Below are 18,742 nucleotides of genomic sequence, written 5' to 3' on the forward strand. Positions count from 1 at the left end.
AGATCCCTTAAAATGAGACCTGCAGAAATCATTGCAAGCACCAAAATAAAAGTGAAAACCCTGTTAGCATGCAGATCTGTTTAGGAATAGCTTGCGAAGAACCTTAAAATAACTATGTTAGCAGTGGAGACAGGCTGCAATAAGTCAATGATAGCTGATATATTTTGAAAGGAGGTTGTAGAGAATCATTAGTTTACCAGTCGAATTAATAACAAAGATCAACCAAATGTACAAAATCATCAGTTTTGCAATAGTGTTAATACAAAATGGAGAACCAGAAACCCAATGAAGCCTCTGTCTCTGAGAATGCATGATCACTGTCATAAACTAAGTTTTTGAGAGAGACAAGAAAGGGTTGTCATGTTTCCTATTCCTACTGCATACTGGCTAGGGAGATGTTGGCTTTCAAGATCAATATGAGTATCTGCATAACAGACCATTTAAGTGTAAGAATATGTACCACTGGTCTGGATTATATTAATGGTAAGTGTAATGACTTTAGTTTTGAGGTATAAGTCATTCGCATTCATCTGCTTTCCAAGAATACAGTATCTGTTAATAGTGATGGTTAAACAAAGTTGCACAGGAAGGAATCAGAATAGTTTCTTTTTTTAATCCTGGAATGTACCGTTCACGTAGTGTTATCAAAAATAATCCAAAATCCCATTTTATCCTGTGAAGAGATTACATTATGATAAAATAGATTTAGAAAATTGTATGAAGCTATGAAATAAAAATTCATGGTAAGAAATCCTAACGAGGAAAAAAAATGTGGGACATATTGAAAACATTTCAGTGGGATTTCTCTAAGACTTCAGTTTCTGTCCAAGTCCCAAAAGCATGCCACTTGATTGGCTACATTAAATTATCCACAAATATGTTAATTTCCCATTGTGCTTGAGGGCTAGGTCATGGCTGAAAAAGTCTAAGGAACAACCCACTTGCTAAATTACCAAATGGTCAGTCAGCAAAGAAACAAAGAATGATAACAAATGCTTGTTGTATGCAATTCTGAAGGATGAAAAAACTTCATATTAGGCTCATGGCATCTTATCATTCTAGAAAAGGAATACTTAGTTATAGATTTAAAACGCATTCAACTGTCTCTTGTGCAGTGATAAGTCAGACAGTACTGCATGGACCACTACAAATGTCTTACAGAAACAGGGAAAAAGACTAAATCCAAATATGGTGTATAATCCCAGAATATTTATTCTTAAAAAAATGAAGCCATCACAGGTTAGCTATACATGTGGTCACTATTCAAATGTATGTATACAGAACAAGGAAAACAATTTATTTCTATAAATTTAAACCAAAAATATAATTCATTAATGGCAAGTCAGAGTGTATTAGTTACTATCGTATGCTCAAACAATAACATAATAGGTTTTAGATTAGTTTAAACTCAGGGCTTTTAAAACTTGAATCACAGAACATATATGCGATATAAGAAATATAAATAGAAGTATTATTTTGTGTATACACTTATCAAATGGACAAAAGGGTGTAAGTTTAGGTCTAAAGGTAAAAAAGATTATTCCCATGGGAAACATGAGATTTAACATATTATCTAAGTAAAGATGAAGATTATTCATTTACAGTCTGTGAGGGCTCAAGTTTAATTAATGCATTTGAACTGTAATCCGTCTTAAATATTTAAAAAATTGTAAATTATGGATATTAACAAATGCTTATTGAATTGGGCAACATACTGGCAAATGCTTGTTGTGGCTAATTAAATTACTTTCTTCAGAGAAGACACTGGTAGGGTGGCCTAATGTTTAAGGTGTTTGCCTTACAAGTACAAGGTGCAAGGTTTGAGTTTCACAAGGAATAATTGGCTAGGCTTAAAAAGGCCTGCAAGGGCAGTTGGCTTAGTACGAACCTATGAACTGTTGAATTAGCATATTGGCATCAGCTGTTCATTTTAGTGAAAGCATTTAAAAACTAATAAGCATACTGGATATTGTATTACCCAATGAATTTAAAATACAAAATGTGACATATGTGACATCACATTGACTGGTGCATTAGCCAATGGATTTAAATACAAACTGTGGTGTCATACATATATGAAAATATTTTTAAATATTTTTACTGAGTTGGTCCAGTAAAGCTTAGATAATCGGACACAACTATAACAGAATACTCAGTACAACAAAAAGTATAAAGTAATAGTAATATCTATGACAAATACTAGTAAGGGCATTGCAATTCTCCACTAATGGTGTACCGATAAAGCACTAGAGGGTTTGTAAAGATATTTTTATCATCAGTGTTCGCCATATTAATTAGAACCATAACAGAAATTAGAGAAGCAAAAGGGCAGCCAGCATAAACACTAAAACATCCCTTGCTTAGGTCCTCCACTCATGTTCTGAAGAGACTACAAGTTGTTCTAATGTCATTCGTTGCTCATTTGTGCCTTGATTAGAATATGGGGAAATACCCATTTTGCTGACAGATGAGCCCTACCTGAGGTGCCATGACTTTAGCATAGCTAGTCTGACATCAATGTAAAGTCACAACAAGCCTGACTGATATGACAGAACCATAGTAAGGTGATGCTCTGATGCTCTAACACCAGGAGGACGTGTGGATGAGGCCAGTCAGTACAGGTGAAACTTGAATAATGAAGAGGTAGAAAAGTGACCTTGTCAGAGGAGGTGAAAAGGGAACAACAGATCAAAAAAAGAGAACTGAAGTAATAGAGTTTTGTATCTCTTTACAGTGAAGGGTTTTAAAGCATGTACTGTTCATAAAGAGACCACTAGGGACACAATCAGGCTGACATATGGATAAGTAAATAGCTTTCAAGGTCAGTAATGAAATACTAGTGGAAGAAACTCATTATAATCAAAGTAAACAGAAACAACAGCCTAGAATGGTTTGCTAGGATGAGTAAGGACTATGCAAAACAATGTTACTAATCATAGTAACATTAAACTTGAAAAAAAAAACTATATATATATATATATATATATATATATATATATATATGTGTATATATATATATGGGATCCGTATGGATCCCCGAACGGTAACATCACCGAAACAGAAACTGCTTTTCACCGAAGAAGCACTTTTGCATAAGTATGCCTGTTGCGGAGATCACACTACAGTGGGGATAAGGGAAAATTCCCTTTTCCCCACTGTAGTCCAACCTTGGAGTGAGAATATTAAAGGGGGGGTGGGGGGTGCAGGGGGGCTTGCCCCCCTGCAAAAATGTAATGTTTTTTTTTTTAACACGCTTTAACGAAAGTGCTTTTTCAGTGAAAGTGCTTTTGTTAAAGTGTGTACGGTGATTGTGGATTCGGACTATTGAACTTTCATTCAATAGTCCTAGATCCACATATATATATATATATATATGTGTGTGTGTGTGTGTGTGTATAAATGCCTACTTTTGTGACACTATGCATCTGTTTAAATTCCAGGTCAGATGATATGGATGGAGTCATTGCAATGCATGCTATATCTCTGTTCTCCAAAACTCCGTAGCCTACAGGAGTTAGAAGAGAGGAGAATGCACATTTCAGACATTGCACAGCATGACACCACACGGGACCTCATCCTCTTGAATCAGCAAAGGCTTGCTGAGATAGAACTGTCTAATCAACTTGAAAGGAAAAAAGAAGAACTGAGGATACTGTCTAAGCACCTTGAAATAGAAAAAAAGAAAACTGAAACCTTGTTGTATGCCATGCTTCCAAAGCATGTAGCCAATCAACTGAAGGAAGGCAAGAAAGTAGAAGCAGGTACCATAATTCTGAAGACTATAGTTTGTTGGACTGTATTATTTATTTATGTCTACTTTGGATGAATTTTTACATTAATGTTTGGCGAGAGGGTACATAAAATTACTAGCGGCAATACACAAAGATCATAAAGTCTGTCAGTTAGTTCAGATGACTAAAGCTGTGACTTCTTAATGTGCTGGTATCTGTACCAAGGGTAAAGGCTTTGAATCCTTCCACCTTCTTTGCCTAATGTGTGACTTTTAGCAAGTCATTTAACCTGACAATGCTTTGAGACAATTGGGAATTTGGGCTAGGCTGCTCAATGATTTCCCTGACTGTATGCCTATGATATCATTTTACCAATACAAACTACATATACAAGAATGATTTCCCTGACTAGTAGTTGATTTTGAAGAATATGTAACTGACTCTGTCAAAAAATGACAACCATGTTATGACAAGTCAACAATGAGTGTCCAGAATCATAGCCCTTTTAAATTTTACTTATTAAATAAATGTGTTTCCTAGGGAGGCATAACTTATAAATTCACACCCTTTGTAGGATTAAACTTAAATTCCCCCCATAGGGGGCACATACAAATTCATACAGTTCAATCATACAAAGCTATAGGTCAGTAATCATGTTATACTGACAGATTGCACTAACTACATCAGGACTGCTTGTACAAGTGAATAATAGTGCAACGCTTGGAGACAGTTTAGAATGTATATGACATAATACTAACAGTGTAGTGTCATAATGCTGTGTTTGTAACTGTGGTCAAATCATTTGCAATGAGGGCAATAAATGACAAGTTCATATTTTTATAATGCTAGCATGGGTTGCAGGTATACTCTACCAGTCTTAAAAAACATTATATCTTATATCTAAATTGTTTTACATGCAAATATGCATGTGTGTGTCTCCCCATGTGTGTGTGTGTGTGTGTGTGTGTGTGTGTGTGTGTGTGTGTGTGTGTGTGTGTGTGTGTGTGTGTGTGTGTGTGTGTGTGTGTAAAAATGTATTTGTTTTGGCATACTGTCTGTTGTGATTTCATTGTTAATTTTGTTTTTCTATTTATTGTTTGACTCATACATTTGTTCATGTTTTACTTCATTAATAAAGGTTAAAAAACAATCAATTTGGACAGAGAAGAAAAATGCAAACATTTATTACGACGTGAAGCTAAAAACTCAAGCCATGCACAGTATAATAAAAATAGAAATGCACTCAGCCTTATATGTTTGTTCCATGGAAAAGTCAGCTTTATAAATATTACTTTGCCTCAGCCCTTTGACTACACACCTGAGAGCTGATTTTTATACATTTTTGATTATGAAGCAAACCACCTTATTTTGGAGGTATATCAAAAATAGTAGAGCTCTGCCTACAATTTCACTAAAGGAAGAACCTGAGCGTCCCACTTTGCTGCAATATGCACAGACGCATCTATATTACCAGAGTGAAAGTCCTTTTGAGCGAAGACCAAAACATCGACACATATTGCGTGAACCGTGAGAATACCAAATGCACTAAACCATGAAATTTTAAATCTCGAACTGTCATAGTTGGCCAACCCCACCACCCGCTACATACTACCTACCCAAACAAAATTAAAAAAAACACATACATACACTAACCAAACCCTACTTCTAACCATAAAATAAAGCACCAAAACACTACTTCTAACCCTGCACTAAACCCCACATACACAACTATCTATGCACTGTCCGTAACCCCTCCCTAACCCTAAGGTCCGTAACTACCGCATACTTCCCCTATGAAAATATACAGAAACAAAATAAATACTCCACATACATACATTTAACAAAACCCTACTTCTAACCCTACACTAAATCTTACATACCTTACCTATCTATGCACTTACCTTAACCCGCACCCAAACGCTAAGGTCCATAACTATTGCACACTTACCTTATGGAGCTATACCACAGACGGGCCAACCATGGTAATTCGACATTTCCAAATTCGCAGTATTGGATGTTTGCTGTAATGCTGGTTTGCGCAATACGTGTTGACGTTTACGGATTCACTTAAACTGACTTTTGCTCTCATAATAGGGACCCGCACAGACTGATAGTTGGAGAATTAACAGAATACTGCAAAAATAACCCAGTCATCTACTACCCTGGACACCCTCATAGAACCTAGCTGGATAGGAGATTAGCAGACAGCAGCTAAAGGTTAGGCTATTTGTGACATAGTTCTAAAGAGACTGGTGCAGTAATTACCATAATCAGCATGGCATTTCATCAACATTTGTTCCCTTGTTATGTGTTCTGTCCTTCTATATTGTGATTTTGCAACAGCTATGAATAACACTATAAATGCATGCAGAGCCACCTTACCATGGGAGGGAGGAAGGAGCTCTACATGTCGGAGTTCCACACTTGCAAGTGTAAATACAGAAATGTGCACAGCATTGATTATACATAATTGTAAGTTTACAGTGTCTCTGAGAAATCTCAGTCTCTGTGGTATAGTGATTTGACAGTTAGTCTCTTTCTCTAGGATATAGGGACCTGAGAGTTAGTTAATATAAGTAGTGAGAATGTGGGAACACAGCTCCTGTGCTGGGGTGTTGGGGGTGCAGCTCCCCACACAAAAATACTTTATTACACTAACAACAAGTTTTGACTTTCACTATCTTCAGTGTAAATCATACTTTGCTGTTTGTGTATATGATTAATATGGCAGGGCTATTATGAATCATTATTCAGCAGACCACATGGCTGTTGTGTTTTACACAAGAAGGTGTAGGGATTTAATCCCCATTAGTCATGTGTAGCCTCTCCTCACAGCCTTCTTCTGTCATTCAGAAGACCCTTTTTACAGCCTTCATTATTTGCATTTTGTAGTGGTCCTGTGACTCTCCGCTCAGGCAAGTAGGGTCCTCATTCTCCTAACCCCACAACAAAGCTGCAGACAGAAACGCTCTTCATACTCTAAGTAAATAATTCCGAGAGTCGATAATAAGGAAAGGCAGTTTACCAGAGAAGTAGAAACATGTACCTACAAATACATTTGTAACTGGCTAAGGGGTTTAATACTAACTATAAATAACAAAACAATTGCATAATCAATGCTGTTGTTTTTTTCCTTTGTCAGTTGATTTGCTGGGTCCAAACAATTATTCGTTTATACTTTAGTCACAGTGACTTAACAAATTTAGGCAAGTACACTATGTGGGATGCAGCAACTGCTCCATTATGATCATCTTTCTAGCACTTCCCATGAAAAGTCCATCCTGTTAGTAGAAATTACGGACATCCATATCATAAATAAGTACCTCATCTAATCATATCCACAGTGCAAACTGATAAATCCCTTACAAGGAGAATATTTCAACTGTGCCATACCATAAATCTCCTTAAAATATAATTTATCTGATTATTTATACAGCTGGTGCAAGTGCTTTACTCTTGCTGTATCTACAATTGAAATATGCTGCTTCATTAGTGCGTTTAATGTAGTGAACTCCCCCAGCCTTGGGTCAAACATTTGCAATACAGGTTCCTCAAGTCACTCTAACACCTTTAAAAAGGAGGCCCTCTCTTGATCTTTTTCAGTATATAACCATCACCATCACCTTCTCAGTGAAATAAAAGTGTTGTTAGGGCCAAACTAGCCTACTTGTTTCTATGCTTACATTTACAAATAGAGAGTGTCCTTTTATTTTTCACATTTTCTGAAATTGCTGATGGCAGACAGTCTGTTGAGGCATTTTACCATTGCTTCCATGCAGGAAGACAGCCAAACTAGCAGAGAGACAAGTGTGCAATTTGGTGCATTATGGCCGAATGCTATCATTGTGTTATATATACAACACAGGGCAACAATTTGAAATGTTAGAGAGACAGTCTGTTGTATGGCAGTGAGCTAAGTATACATTTCAGACCAAGCAGCACAGAGTACAAGAAAAAGTGAAGCATTCGTCGGGTTCAAATTACATTATCGAAATTCCAGAAGGTCAAACACCAGATGTTCGAACTTGGAAGATCGAAACGTAATAACATCGAAACATCAGAACAGCAAATTTTTTTCCCAGGGAAAACATTTGCTGTTCCAAAAAACACACACACAACACAAGCACACCAAAAACCTTATAAACCTACACTAAACCTTACATACACAAGTACCTATGCACTAACCTTAACCCAAACCCTAACTCTAAGGTCTGTTACTATCACATACTTACCTTACCTTACCCGAGCCCTAACCCTAAAGTCCGTCACTATCGCACACTTATCTTACCTGCATCCTAACCCTAAAGTCCATCACTATCCCACATTTACCTTACCCGCGCCCTAACTCTAAAGTCCATCACTATCACACACTTACCTTACCCGCACCCTAACCCTAAAGTCCGTCACTATCGCACACTTACCTTACCCACACCCTAACCCCAACGTCATCACAATCACACACTTACCTTACCCGCACCCTATCCTCAACATCCGCCACAATCACACACTTACCTTAAACCATTCCGTAACCTTCGCACCACAGTGGAGAAAAATGTCAAAGCTGCAGAAACATCCAACTGAATTCTTTCCCTGGGATAGAATTTGGACTTCCACAGCTTCGACATTTTCACCTTTCGAACTTCCAAGTTAGAACTTCTGGTGTTCGACCTTCTGGAAGTTTGATTAGGTAATAGGAACCCACATTCATCAATGGGAAGTTATAAAAGTAGATGCTGTTGCAACATATACAAGTCAGTCACAGGTAGAACAGGATGGGATTATTTTTTTAATAGCAGGGAAACCTCCTTCTAGCCCTACATATTCTTTCTTTCTTTGTCATTGTGGCCTGTCAACAAATAAAGCCACAGCTAACTTCAAGTCCTGTTCCCAGCCTTTAGCTGTCTCATTACCATTTGAGAGAAGACTGGGTCCCAGATGGACTACTGTGAGCTTCCATGGTGGGGACAAGTCTTGGCTCTATTTCTCACCATGTAGGGTACAATTGAGTGGGCTGAGCTGTGTCCTGGTGGCTGAGGAGTGGAGTGACTGGGAGCAGTTATCATAGTGTGGCTGACATACTGATAGGTTGACCCTTAGTCCTAACCCTGTTGCACATTTGTAACAATCCAAAAGGCTAGTGTGTGGAATTTTGCAATGCATACCCAGCCTTTGGATGGGATGTGGGAAAATGGCTTTGTCACCTTGTAGATGAGAACATCTGTGTAATATCCAGTCTCCACTGCGAGTTTAATCATGAAGCATTTCCTCTGAATACACACCCTAATTCTTTCAATGAAGAAATATGAGCAGACAAAGCCTCATCACTCCTACTTTCTCCCCACTGCCAGCAGGGTTGTAGCCAAAAATTTATATTTTGTGCTCAAATAGTATTGCTGTCCCCACAACCCACTTATTATTTTAAAAATGTACTCACCACTCTAAACATTACTCCCAAATATATAGGAAGAGAACACTTTATTTTCAGCTGTTACCATTTATACCCATAAAAAGCTAGTCTTAGATGTGTATTCCTTTCACAAGCATTCTTTGTATACCTCTATACTGTAAATATTCATTTACACAGTACTACATATTCTGTGCTTACTGAGAGTCGAATTTTCCAAGAGATGCTCAGAAAACAATGTAGTCATTTGAGTACACTGAGTATGCATAGTTACCCTGCTGACTGCCATCTCCAACAGATTCCCAAGCTATTAATCAAACTCAGGTTGTCTGGTTGTAGTTAGGGCTTTATCTCTCCATACTGATGGTGATAAGACTGGTTATTCAGCATGGCAACAAGGTATTCTGGATGCAAAGACTTAGCCATGAATCAAAATTTTACTAATGCAGGTAAGTGCAGGAAAAAGCAATGGCAAGGACAATGGTGTTTTCTCTACTGCCAGCTGGACCTCACACTGTCTACAGCATGTATCATTCCTCCTTCAGTACAATTTACCTGCCTCAATCTGACCCCCACAGAAAAGGAATTAAGCTGGGAGTAGGAAAGTTATGGAAGTAACTGCTAATGGTAGGACTGTGTTTACTCCAGGTGTATGAAGGAAGAGATTTAGATAAATAAAATGGAATGCAACAAACACAATAACATATTAAGGTGTCCCCTGTTGTTAGGTGTCACTCATATATTCACTGCTTCTTGCACAAGCCTCTTGCACTGTTTGTTCAAGGTATAAGGACCAAAATGGAAGACTGAAATTCATGAATCCCCAGAAGCAGCCTCCACTACTACACCTAGAGTGTGTAAATATCCTTACACATGCACACACACACACACACACACACACACACACACACACACACACACACACACACACACACACACACACACACACACGCACACACACATGCACACACATGCACACACACACACACACACACACACACACACACACACACACACACACACACACACAACAACACAACAACACAACTCATGTTCATGGATGATTGGGCAACATGCTTCAGGTGAGTCTGGCATACAACCATCCATTGATACTCTGTCAGTATTTGACAGTCCCTCCAGCTCCGTGGTGCATAGAACTCCAGTGTCCCAAAATGTTACACCAGACATATGTAGCAGCCAATCTGAGCTATTCCCACTTACTATCTTTCATTGATAGGACCCCTGTTGATATTCCTCACCTACTAAGAAATATTCAAAGTATTTGACCACCTGCTCCAGTATAGCATCAGTGATCTGTCAACTTTTTTCTCTTCTATACCAATCAGAAACTCCTGCTAGCTTTTACCTGGCAAGTGCTTAGTGCCCTAAGCTTACATCCTCCCAACCAGTCAACAAGTGATGTGCACTGTCCCCCCTCCCCCTGCCCCAGTAACCTACAGTGATTGGTGCAACCCCTACTTTCGTACAACTCAGTGTTCACCGGGACATGATAGTCATCCTTGTTACATCTGTGTGTGATTGTGCCCCAGCCATATTTTATACTACTCCAGATTTGCACAGAACACAAAATGTGCACTGCAGGTATGCTTTGTTGGACATCCACAATGTCCTACCACAATGCGGCATCATGAGTCTTTTCAGAAAGTCAGATGACCAATTTGATAGTCCACAATAGACCCTTTCACAGTGCTGCTAGTATTGCAGCCCTACTTTCCCATGTCATGGGCTCATCATACTGCATGTTGCCAGAGCTGGGGTTGTGGTGAGAGCATCCTCTACCACTCCAAGTCTATGTTTTCATGAACCCTAAACATTATCCTTTTAATAATCTGTAACAAAAGGCAAACATAAAGGATATAGTGGCCTTTGTTGTATATATATATATATATATATATAAATATATATATATATATATATATATATATATATATATATATATATATATGTGTGTGTGTGTGTGTGTGTGTGTGTGTGTGTGTGCATCTTCTTATCCTGCACTACATGGGAAGCAAAAAAATAGCATTTTCTAATTTGCCAGAGTGATTTTACCCAATTTTCCTAAACGTTATAATAATATTAAGTTTTAAATGAGTTTGACACATTCACTGTTGTTCAGTAGCCTTTGGCTGCTTTCTGCATTATTGATAGAGTGATATAGCCTTCCACGTGTTCTTCGGCTACCTCTGAAAATAGGCCCATATATCTGCTAAGTTTTATACTTTAAAAAGCTAAAATTAAAATAAAATAAATAAATAAATATACAAAAAATAAACAAAGTGGTACAATGTAGTTAAGGACATGTTTTTTCTGCCTTCCAGGTCATGGATCAAGTACCTCTTTGATTTATAAATCAAGCTTGTGACAGGATTCAGTGCAATAGCTTGCAAAGCACAAGTGGTATGGTTATTTAATTAAGTACCTGCACAACATAAAGTTTTTAGTCTCCAAGGGTGCGATTATCACATGCTCTTCACACACCACCTGGTGCTGCTGTTATGGAAATAACATATAATGAAGTAAAACACAAGAGTACTGCGGAAACACCTGAACCAAAGTACAATGTAATGATTATTTGAGGCATACTGAAAATTTAAAAAAAGACATAACTAAACAAAAGACACAATCACTGCTGACAGGGTGGAACTTTTTTTTATTAATACTTTATAACATTGTCTGCTTCATTGCTGTTCCTAGTAACTGATTAAGTCGGTTTGATTTCAAGACCTTTAGTTAGCCTATTTTACTTCCCACAGTTGCATTTGGTGTGAGCTGATGAGCAGCCAGTCTGAGCTATTCCCACTTACCACCTCTCATTGATAAGATCCCTGTTGATATTCCCTACCTAACTAAAGGTTATAAATGAATATTAATTAATGTCTGATTTACAGTGATAACACTGTCCTACATAACTGTTTAAAACTGGTAACTGGAGGTGATGGGCAATTGAAGGTTCATTTCCTGGTATCTATTTTAGGAAATCTTATTTGGACTTTTCTACCTTTCCATACTAGAATGTGCAACATAGACAAATGGTGGGATAGAAGTTATATTCATGACAAAATAGGATACTGAAAAGGTAAAGGAGGATGAATCATGTACACTAGAATTTATAATATTCCTGCTCTGAAGAACATCAAGTTTGTTATGAATGTATGCTTAAGAATGTCATAACACTGTATGCAAAATGGCCTTCTTCCCATAATGTGGCGGGTTTTTGAGATGTAAAATGAATGATGTACGTTTAGTTTCTGGAGCAGCAGAATAAATAGCCTGGGTTCATAAGTCTGTTGAACTTATACAGGGTATGTTGGCCATTGAGATACTTGATGCCCAGATCACGTTAGAATTTATGGATACCCATGTAGTTGTCTACTTACTTTTTGATGGTCTGAATTTAATTTAGATAGTGAGTTTTCTCCATGGTGGAGAGAGTTTTTGAGATATGAATCTGTCGCACTTCACAGATTGGTTGACTATAATTTTTGTTATAGCTGAAAGTTCTTTTCTGTTCCTACCACCTGAGGGGTATTACAAAAAAAAGATTTCAAAAAGTAAGTGGTCCTTTAATGCTGCATATATCAGGATTAGGTCTCCTCTAAGAAGGCAACAAAATACCAAAAAGAGAAATTTGGTCTACTCTTTGGCTATAAGACAAACCCTGAATACCCCCTTATTTTATTTTTTGTGAAATTTTTGTGCATTCTCCATCTGTACTAGATGGCATGGTAGTGGGGTACACAACAGAACTGGGTACAGCATTCAATAATTGGTCTGATGTGATCAACGTAGACTGGGACAGTTACCTCTGTGCATAGCACTCAGCACTACAGTGGACCAGGTGAATAACTCCATGCATTTTTCAGGTAGAAGAAACTATATGCATATCAAATAATAGGTTATTATCCACAAGGACTCTAATGTCTTACAGTTTTTTTTTTTTCTCTTTTCATTTGTTACCCAACAACACATATAAAGCTGGAAGATGTTATTTGCCAAATGCCAGAACACCGCATAAATATTTGATATAGATAGATAGATAGATAGATAGATAGATAGATAGATAGATAGATAGATAGATATTGAAGGTAAGATCATTTCTACATTCAAAGGGAGGTGATGTCAGCAGCAGTAAGGTCAATGCTCCCAGTTTTGCGCTCACTTGTGTGTTTGATGCGAGGGACACTGGAGGCAGTTTTGGGGGTTGAGAAAAAGATGCCAAAAAGCAATGGCTCCATGAAACAGCCTTGATGGAACTCACTGATAGGGGATGATGAGAACAGAAGTTTTCCTTTTCTTACCTGTTGTGCATGGCCATGCATCTCACAGTTAGTACTATACAAGAGCATGGTGGAATCCACCATTCATCTATATATAGAAGTTATCCCACCCATGAAGTGCATGCAGTGGGATATTCCACTGGAACTAAAGTGTGGTTAGCTGATTGATATTACAGGTACATAAGTTCATACATAAGTACTAAGCTACTTGCCTTTGTGGGACATTTTAAGCATAGCCAGTTTCCTGTTTTGTGCTAGAAATAACCTATCTCATTTAGTTATAGATTGGCCTTACCCATCCCGTGGTCAATAATTATGTATTACCTCTAATGAGAATAGCTGGTATCATACCACAGGTAATTTGAGGGGACCCATGCATGAGATAAATCATTTAGTAGCTGCATCTGTCCATTAATAGTACAGGGGGGCATTCTGGAGTAAATTTTCTGTTACCCATTCATAGCTCTAAGTTGTGCTTGAAAAAAAAAACAGGGATAAATTCTGTTTTATGTGGATGGGGAGTCTGTTCCATAGCAGCAGTATCCTCAGTGAAATATACCTGTCTCCAAACTATTCTGGTGATGCTGCAGAAAATGTTTAGATCCCCAAGCTGAGTATTTCTGATGCCATTTGACCTGCTGATGTGCAGTAAACCCATCAGTAATGGGTCATAGGATGCCTTATATGCCAAACACAGGTCACCTCTTAGCAGTCTGTAGGATAGTGAGTATAGTGAGAAGACTCTGAGTCAGCCCATGTAGGACATATTGTTTAGGCCTTGTATCCTTTTAGTAAGGTATCTCTGTGGGTGTTCCAGTTGTTGCATGTTTCTGGACAGATACATGCCAAAGGGGGAATTATATTCAATGACTGGTCTAACGAGGGCTGAGTGAAGGGGCAATGACATCCCTAGATCTAGACACAATCCCCTTGTTTATATTGTATATGTAATATAAAAGGACTTTCTTACCACAATAGACACATATTGGTCAAAAGTTAAATCACTGTCCACATAAGTTCCCAAATCCCGAACAACTGGGTTAACTTTTAGGTGTGTATGTCAACATAGTAGTCGGTGGGGTAGACAACTTCCCAAAGCATACAATAATGCATTTTTTGGCATTTAGTTTCAGATCATGATTTTGACACCAGTTATTTATTTGAGACAAACCTTCCTGCAGGATGGCTAAATCCCTTTGGTATTGACTTTTACCTCAGAAAAGTAGGTTTCAAGCAGGAGAGATCCTAGCACAGAACACTAGGGGACACTACCGGTGGCTGGTCTCATTGTGGAGGTAACTTCCCCTGTTTTGATTATCTGCGTCATATCTGTGAGCCAGTTGGCAATCCAGGGGGTGACATGGGGTTTATTCCCAGTTTATTTAGCTTTTCTATTATGCTAGAATGGGGAATTATGTCAAAAGCTTTGGCCAGGTCAAGGTAAGCAGTGTGTACTGTTTTAAATTCATCCATTGTTTTAGTAAACTTAAAAAAAAAATACACCATGATGAGTAAACATGACCTGCACTTGAAGTATCCAAACTGAGAAGGGTCTAGTGTTTTGAGGTTCCCTATGTCCTGATTTATTTAATTCTATGAATAAGTCTTTCCATGGCTTTGCATGAGGCTGGTCAGACTTATGAGTCTCTAACTGGCTGACTTTGTGGAAGGTTCTCCCTTATGCAGGAGAATGATTGGAGCTGTTCTCCATTCACTTGGTAGAAAACCTATGGGGAAGTTGAGACTGAACAGTTTTTAGAGGTGTGGCTAAATCATGGTTCATGCTATTTAAGATGCCTCCAGTGATATTGTCAGGACCCACTGATGCAGTATTTTTAGCTTTTGATTGCACTGTTAGGACTTGGTCTTGTGTGATAGCTGGAGGTGAGCCAGTTTCAGGTATATCTTGAGGAGCAGATGGGGGAAGAGAGGAGTCAAGTTAGAGCTAAATTTATCGGCCAGTCGTTTAGCAATATCTTCAGTCTCAGTGTAGGTAACAGAATTCAGAATCAGCTCAGTGCATAGCTGCATTGTGCTTTTGAGGTTACAAACATAACTAAAAAATACCTTGTGATTCTCATTGGCTTGGGTAGCTATTTTAGCCTCAGACTTGGCTTTGGTGGATTTTATTAAGCTCCTAAGTTGTTTGTTTATTTCAGTGACAAGAGAGCTAACATTCTGGAATTACTGTTCTTACTTTTGGTCAAATTTCTTTTCTTTTTTTATAGGTTCACAGGAGATTACTAGACTAAAGGCTTAAGAGCCCTTACAAGCCTATCCAGTATAACCTGATTTTACCCAATATATAGCCCCTAGGGGTAAGAAGATGGCATAGGTATGTGCACAAGCCTTGAGTATTTTACAGATTGCCCCTGTCCACATGGGACATAGGCACTACTCCAGGTGTAAATGATTCCCCTTCCGTTGATCCAAATTATGTTTAAAGAGGGCTAGGGATGTCTGTGGCACATATCTGTCTCTCCAGCATGTTTTGTTTGAGTCACTGACTAGGTTTAGATCCTTAGATCAGGTGACTTTTGTGCTGTTTGTCTTGTGGATGTGTAGCAGCTCCATCAGGACTGGATTTGTGAGTGCCTGTTAGGTTAGGCATAGATCACCCCTTAATAGTGGGTAGGAGCTTTTAGTCTATCTGCATAGGACATGTTGTTAACCTCCTGTATTTTCTTTGTGAGAAATCTCTGCGGTCATTCCAGCTGCTGTAAGTGCCTAGTCAAGTGAATGTCCAATGGCACATTGAACTTGATTATTGGTCTAATGAGGGCTGAGTACAGTGGGACTATAACTTCCCTGGATCTGGATGCCATACATTTACTTAAAAGCTGTACCACATAGAACAGCTTCCTCACCACTGTGGACACATGGTGGTCAAAGTTCAGGCTAATATCTATCTGTGTATGTAGATCTCTCACCTCTGAATTTACTCTTAGGGGTGTGCTATTAGTGTTGTAATTTGCAGGGATCTTTGGCTTCTCAAAGCTTATGATAATGCAGTTTTTCAGATTTAATTTTAGGCCATGGCTCCAGCAACAATCATTTGTCTGATTAAGACCCTCCTGAAGGACATGTACATCACTAGGGGATTCGATGATTACCCCCAGCTTGCAGTCGTCAACAAACTTTGTCATCCTGAGGCCTTTCATATTGGCCTTGACTTCAGAGAAATATATTCCAAACAGGAGTGGACCCAGCTCTGAGCCTTGTGGCACACCAGTAGTAACTGGCCTCTTGCTGGATCTGGATTCACCCACTTTAACCACATGGGTCCTGTCCATAAGACAGTTGGCTATCCATCTGGTGACATAAGGATTTATGCCCAGTTTTGTGACTTTATTCATAATACCTGTGTCTGGGGTTGTGTCAAACACGTTGGCCACATCAAGGTAAGTGGTATGCACTGTTTTTCCCTCATCCATGGCCCTAGTGAAAGTCTACCAGATTTAGTAGGCATGATCTATCCTTGACAAAGCTGATTTGGATTGGGTGCCCTGTTTGAAGGTTTCCTATGTCATTAATTATCAGGTCCATGGTTATTCTTTCCATGGCCTTACATATAAGACTAGTCATATTTATGGATCTGTAATTACCCGGGTCAGTTGATGGTCCCCCTTTGTGCAGAGGGATGGCTGTTGCTGTCCTCCACTCTATCAGGACAAAGCCAGTCTGGAGGCTGTGGTTAAATAGATATCTCAGTGGGCCTGATAAGTCCTGAGTCAGCCTGTTTTGGAGGCAACCTGGTATATCATCAGGCCCCACTGAAGCTGTGTTTTTAGCTTTAGAGAGCACAGTGACAACCTTTTCTTTAGTGATAATTGGTGGGGGTGGTGGTGACATGGAGGGGAAATTTGAGCTGAATATGTTGTCCAGAAGATTTGTTATATCTTGTGGCTGAGTGTAGGTGATGGATCTACAACTAATTCCACACATTGTTGGGTGTTGCCCTTAAGACTGAAGACATACTAAAAAATGCCTTATGTTTATCCTTAGCTTTGGAGGCTATTTTCACCTCAAAGTCTGCCTTCAGAAACTTGACTAATTCCCTGATTTGATTGTTTATATTAATGAGAGACTTTTTACTCTGTTGTGCACATTCCCTCTTACTTCTCAACAGGAATTTGTTTCTTTTGTTGTATAACCTATTAATACCACAGGTGATTTGTTTTTGCGGTTTGATCTGGGCTTATTTTGGTTAGGTGCTGCCATTTCTATGAAGTTGTTTATATAGTTATACAGGGATTTTGTGTATGCCTCTGCATAGACTTCTGTGTTTTCTGGGTTTGGGAGATCTTGGAAACTAGCTATGCTACTGCTTAATAGGAGGTAGTTTGCCTTAGAAAAGTGATTAAAGGTTTTGGAGTTAGGTGTGTGGGGGGGTCTAGTTTTACCTTTACTTCAAGGTCGACCATTTTGTGATCTGATCTTACCAGTGAGGATATTACAATTGGGGGGGGTGCAGTGCTCACCCATATTTATGAGTACCAGATCTGGGATATGTGTACCCCTAGTGAGGGTGCAGGCTAGCTGCTCAGAGCAATTGAATTTACAAAGTTAAGAAATCTTTTGGCCTGTATGTTCATGGCCACCTATGCCTCCCAGTTAATAGAGGGGTTAGTCAAAATCACCCATGAGTATAGTATTGGGATGGATGATGAATGATTCAAGTAACTTCAGGTATGATGTATGGCTTTCCTGGTTCATAGTGGGAGACCTGTAGCTAGCAAGAATATGGTAATGGATTTTTCCCTTGATTAATTGGACATGGAGTAGCTCAAGAATGTCATATTGTTTAACCATCCTTGAGGTGTGTTTATCCTTTATGCATTTAGGCACACCTCCACATTTTGCTCTTCTATGTTCAGTGGGTAGTTGGAACATATGAACAATGTTATAGCCATGCACAGCCAGTATGCTTTCTGTGTCTTTGAACCATGTTTCAGTAACTACACAGGAGTAAAAATTTACCAGGGTGATGAGCGATTCTAAGGAGTGCAGTTTCTTGTTGCAGCTGCTAGCATTGAGCAGCAACACCTTTAACTTGTCCTGAGTAGCTTTTGCACTGTTGGAAGGTTTGTCTGCTTGGCAATGCCTAAAAAAAGGCACTATAGGGGTGAATAAAGTTTTGGCCAGTATCCAAAAGATTAGTGGTGACAGGTGAAGACCATTCCTGGAAAAGCAGTGTGACCTGTCAACCATGTCCTCCCAGGCTAGCAAGTATTGGATGCCTTTAGAATGACACCAGTAGCTAAGCCAATTGTTAACGTCAATCATTTTCTGTTAGTACTATGGCATCA

General features: G+C 38.7%; 1 protein-coding gene across 1 annotated transcript in view; it reads left to right on the forward strand.

The window, feature by feature from the left end:
* LOC122802426 (guanylate cyclase soluble subunit beta-2-like) overlaps nucleotides 1–18,742 on the forward strand; it is an 866,018-nt gene that overhangs the window by 545,913 nt on the left and 301,363 nt on the right. The window contains exon 12 of the mRNA XM_044072045.1: nucleotides 3,441–3,761. Coding sequence (XP_043927980.1) covers nucleotides 3,441–3,761 — 321 coding nt within the window. The remainder of the gene's footprint in view (nucleotides 1–3,440; nucleotides 3,762–18,742) is intronic.

The sequence above is a fragment of the Protopterus annectens genome, chromosome 5.part0, assembly GCF_019279795.1.
Source record: "Protopterus annectens isolate FY-2018-M chromosome 5.part0, PAN1.0, whole genome shotgun sequence".
NCBI lineage: Eukaryota > Metazoa > Chordata > Ceratodontiformes > Protopteridae > Protopterus > Protopterus annectens.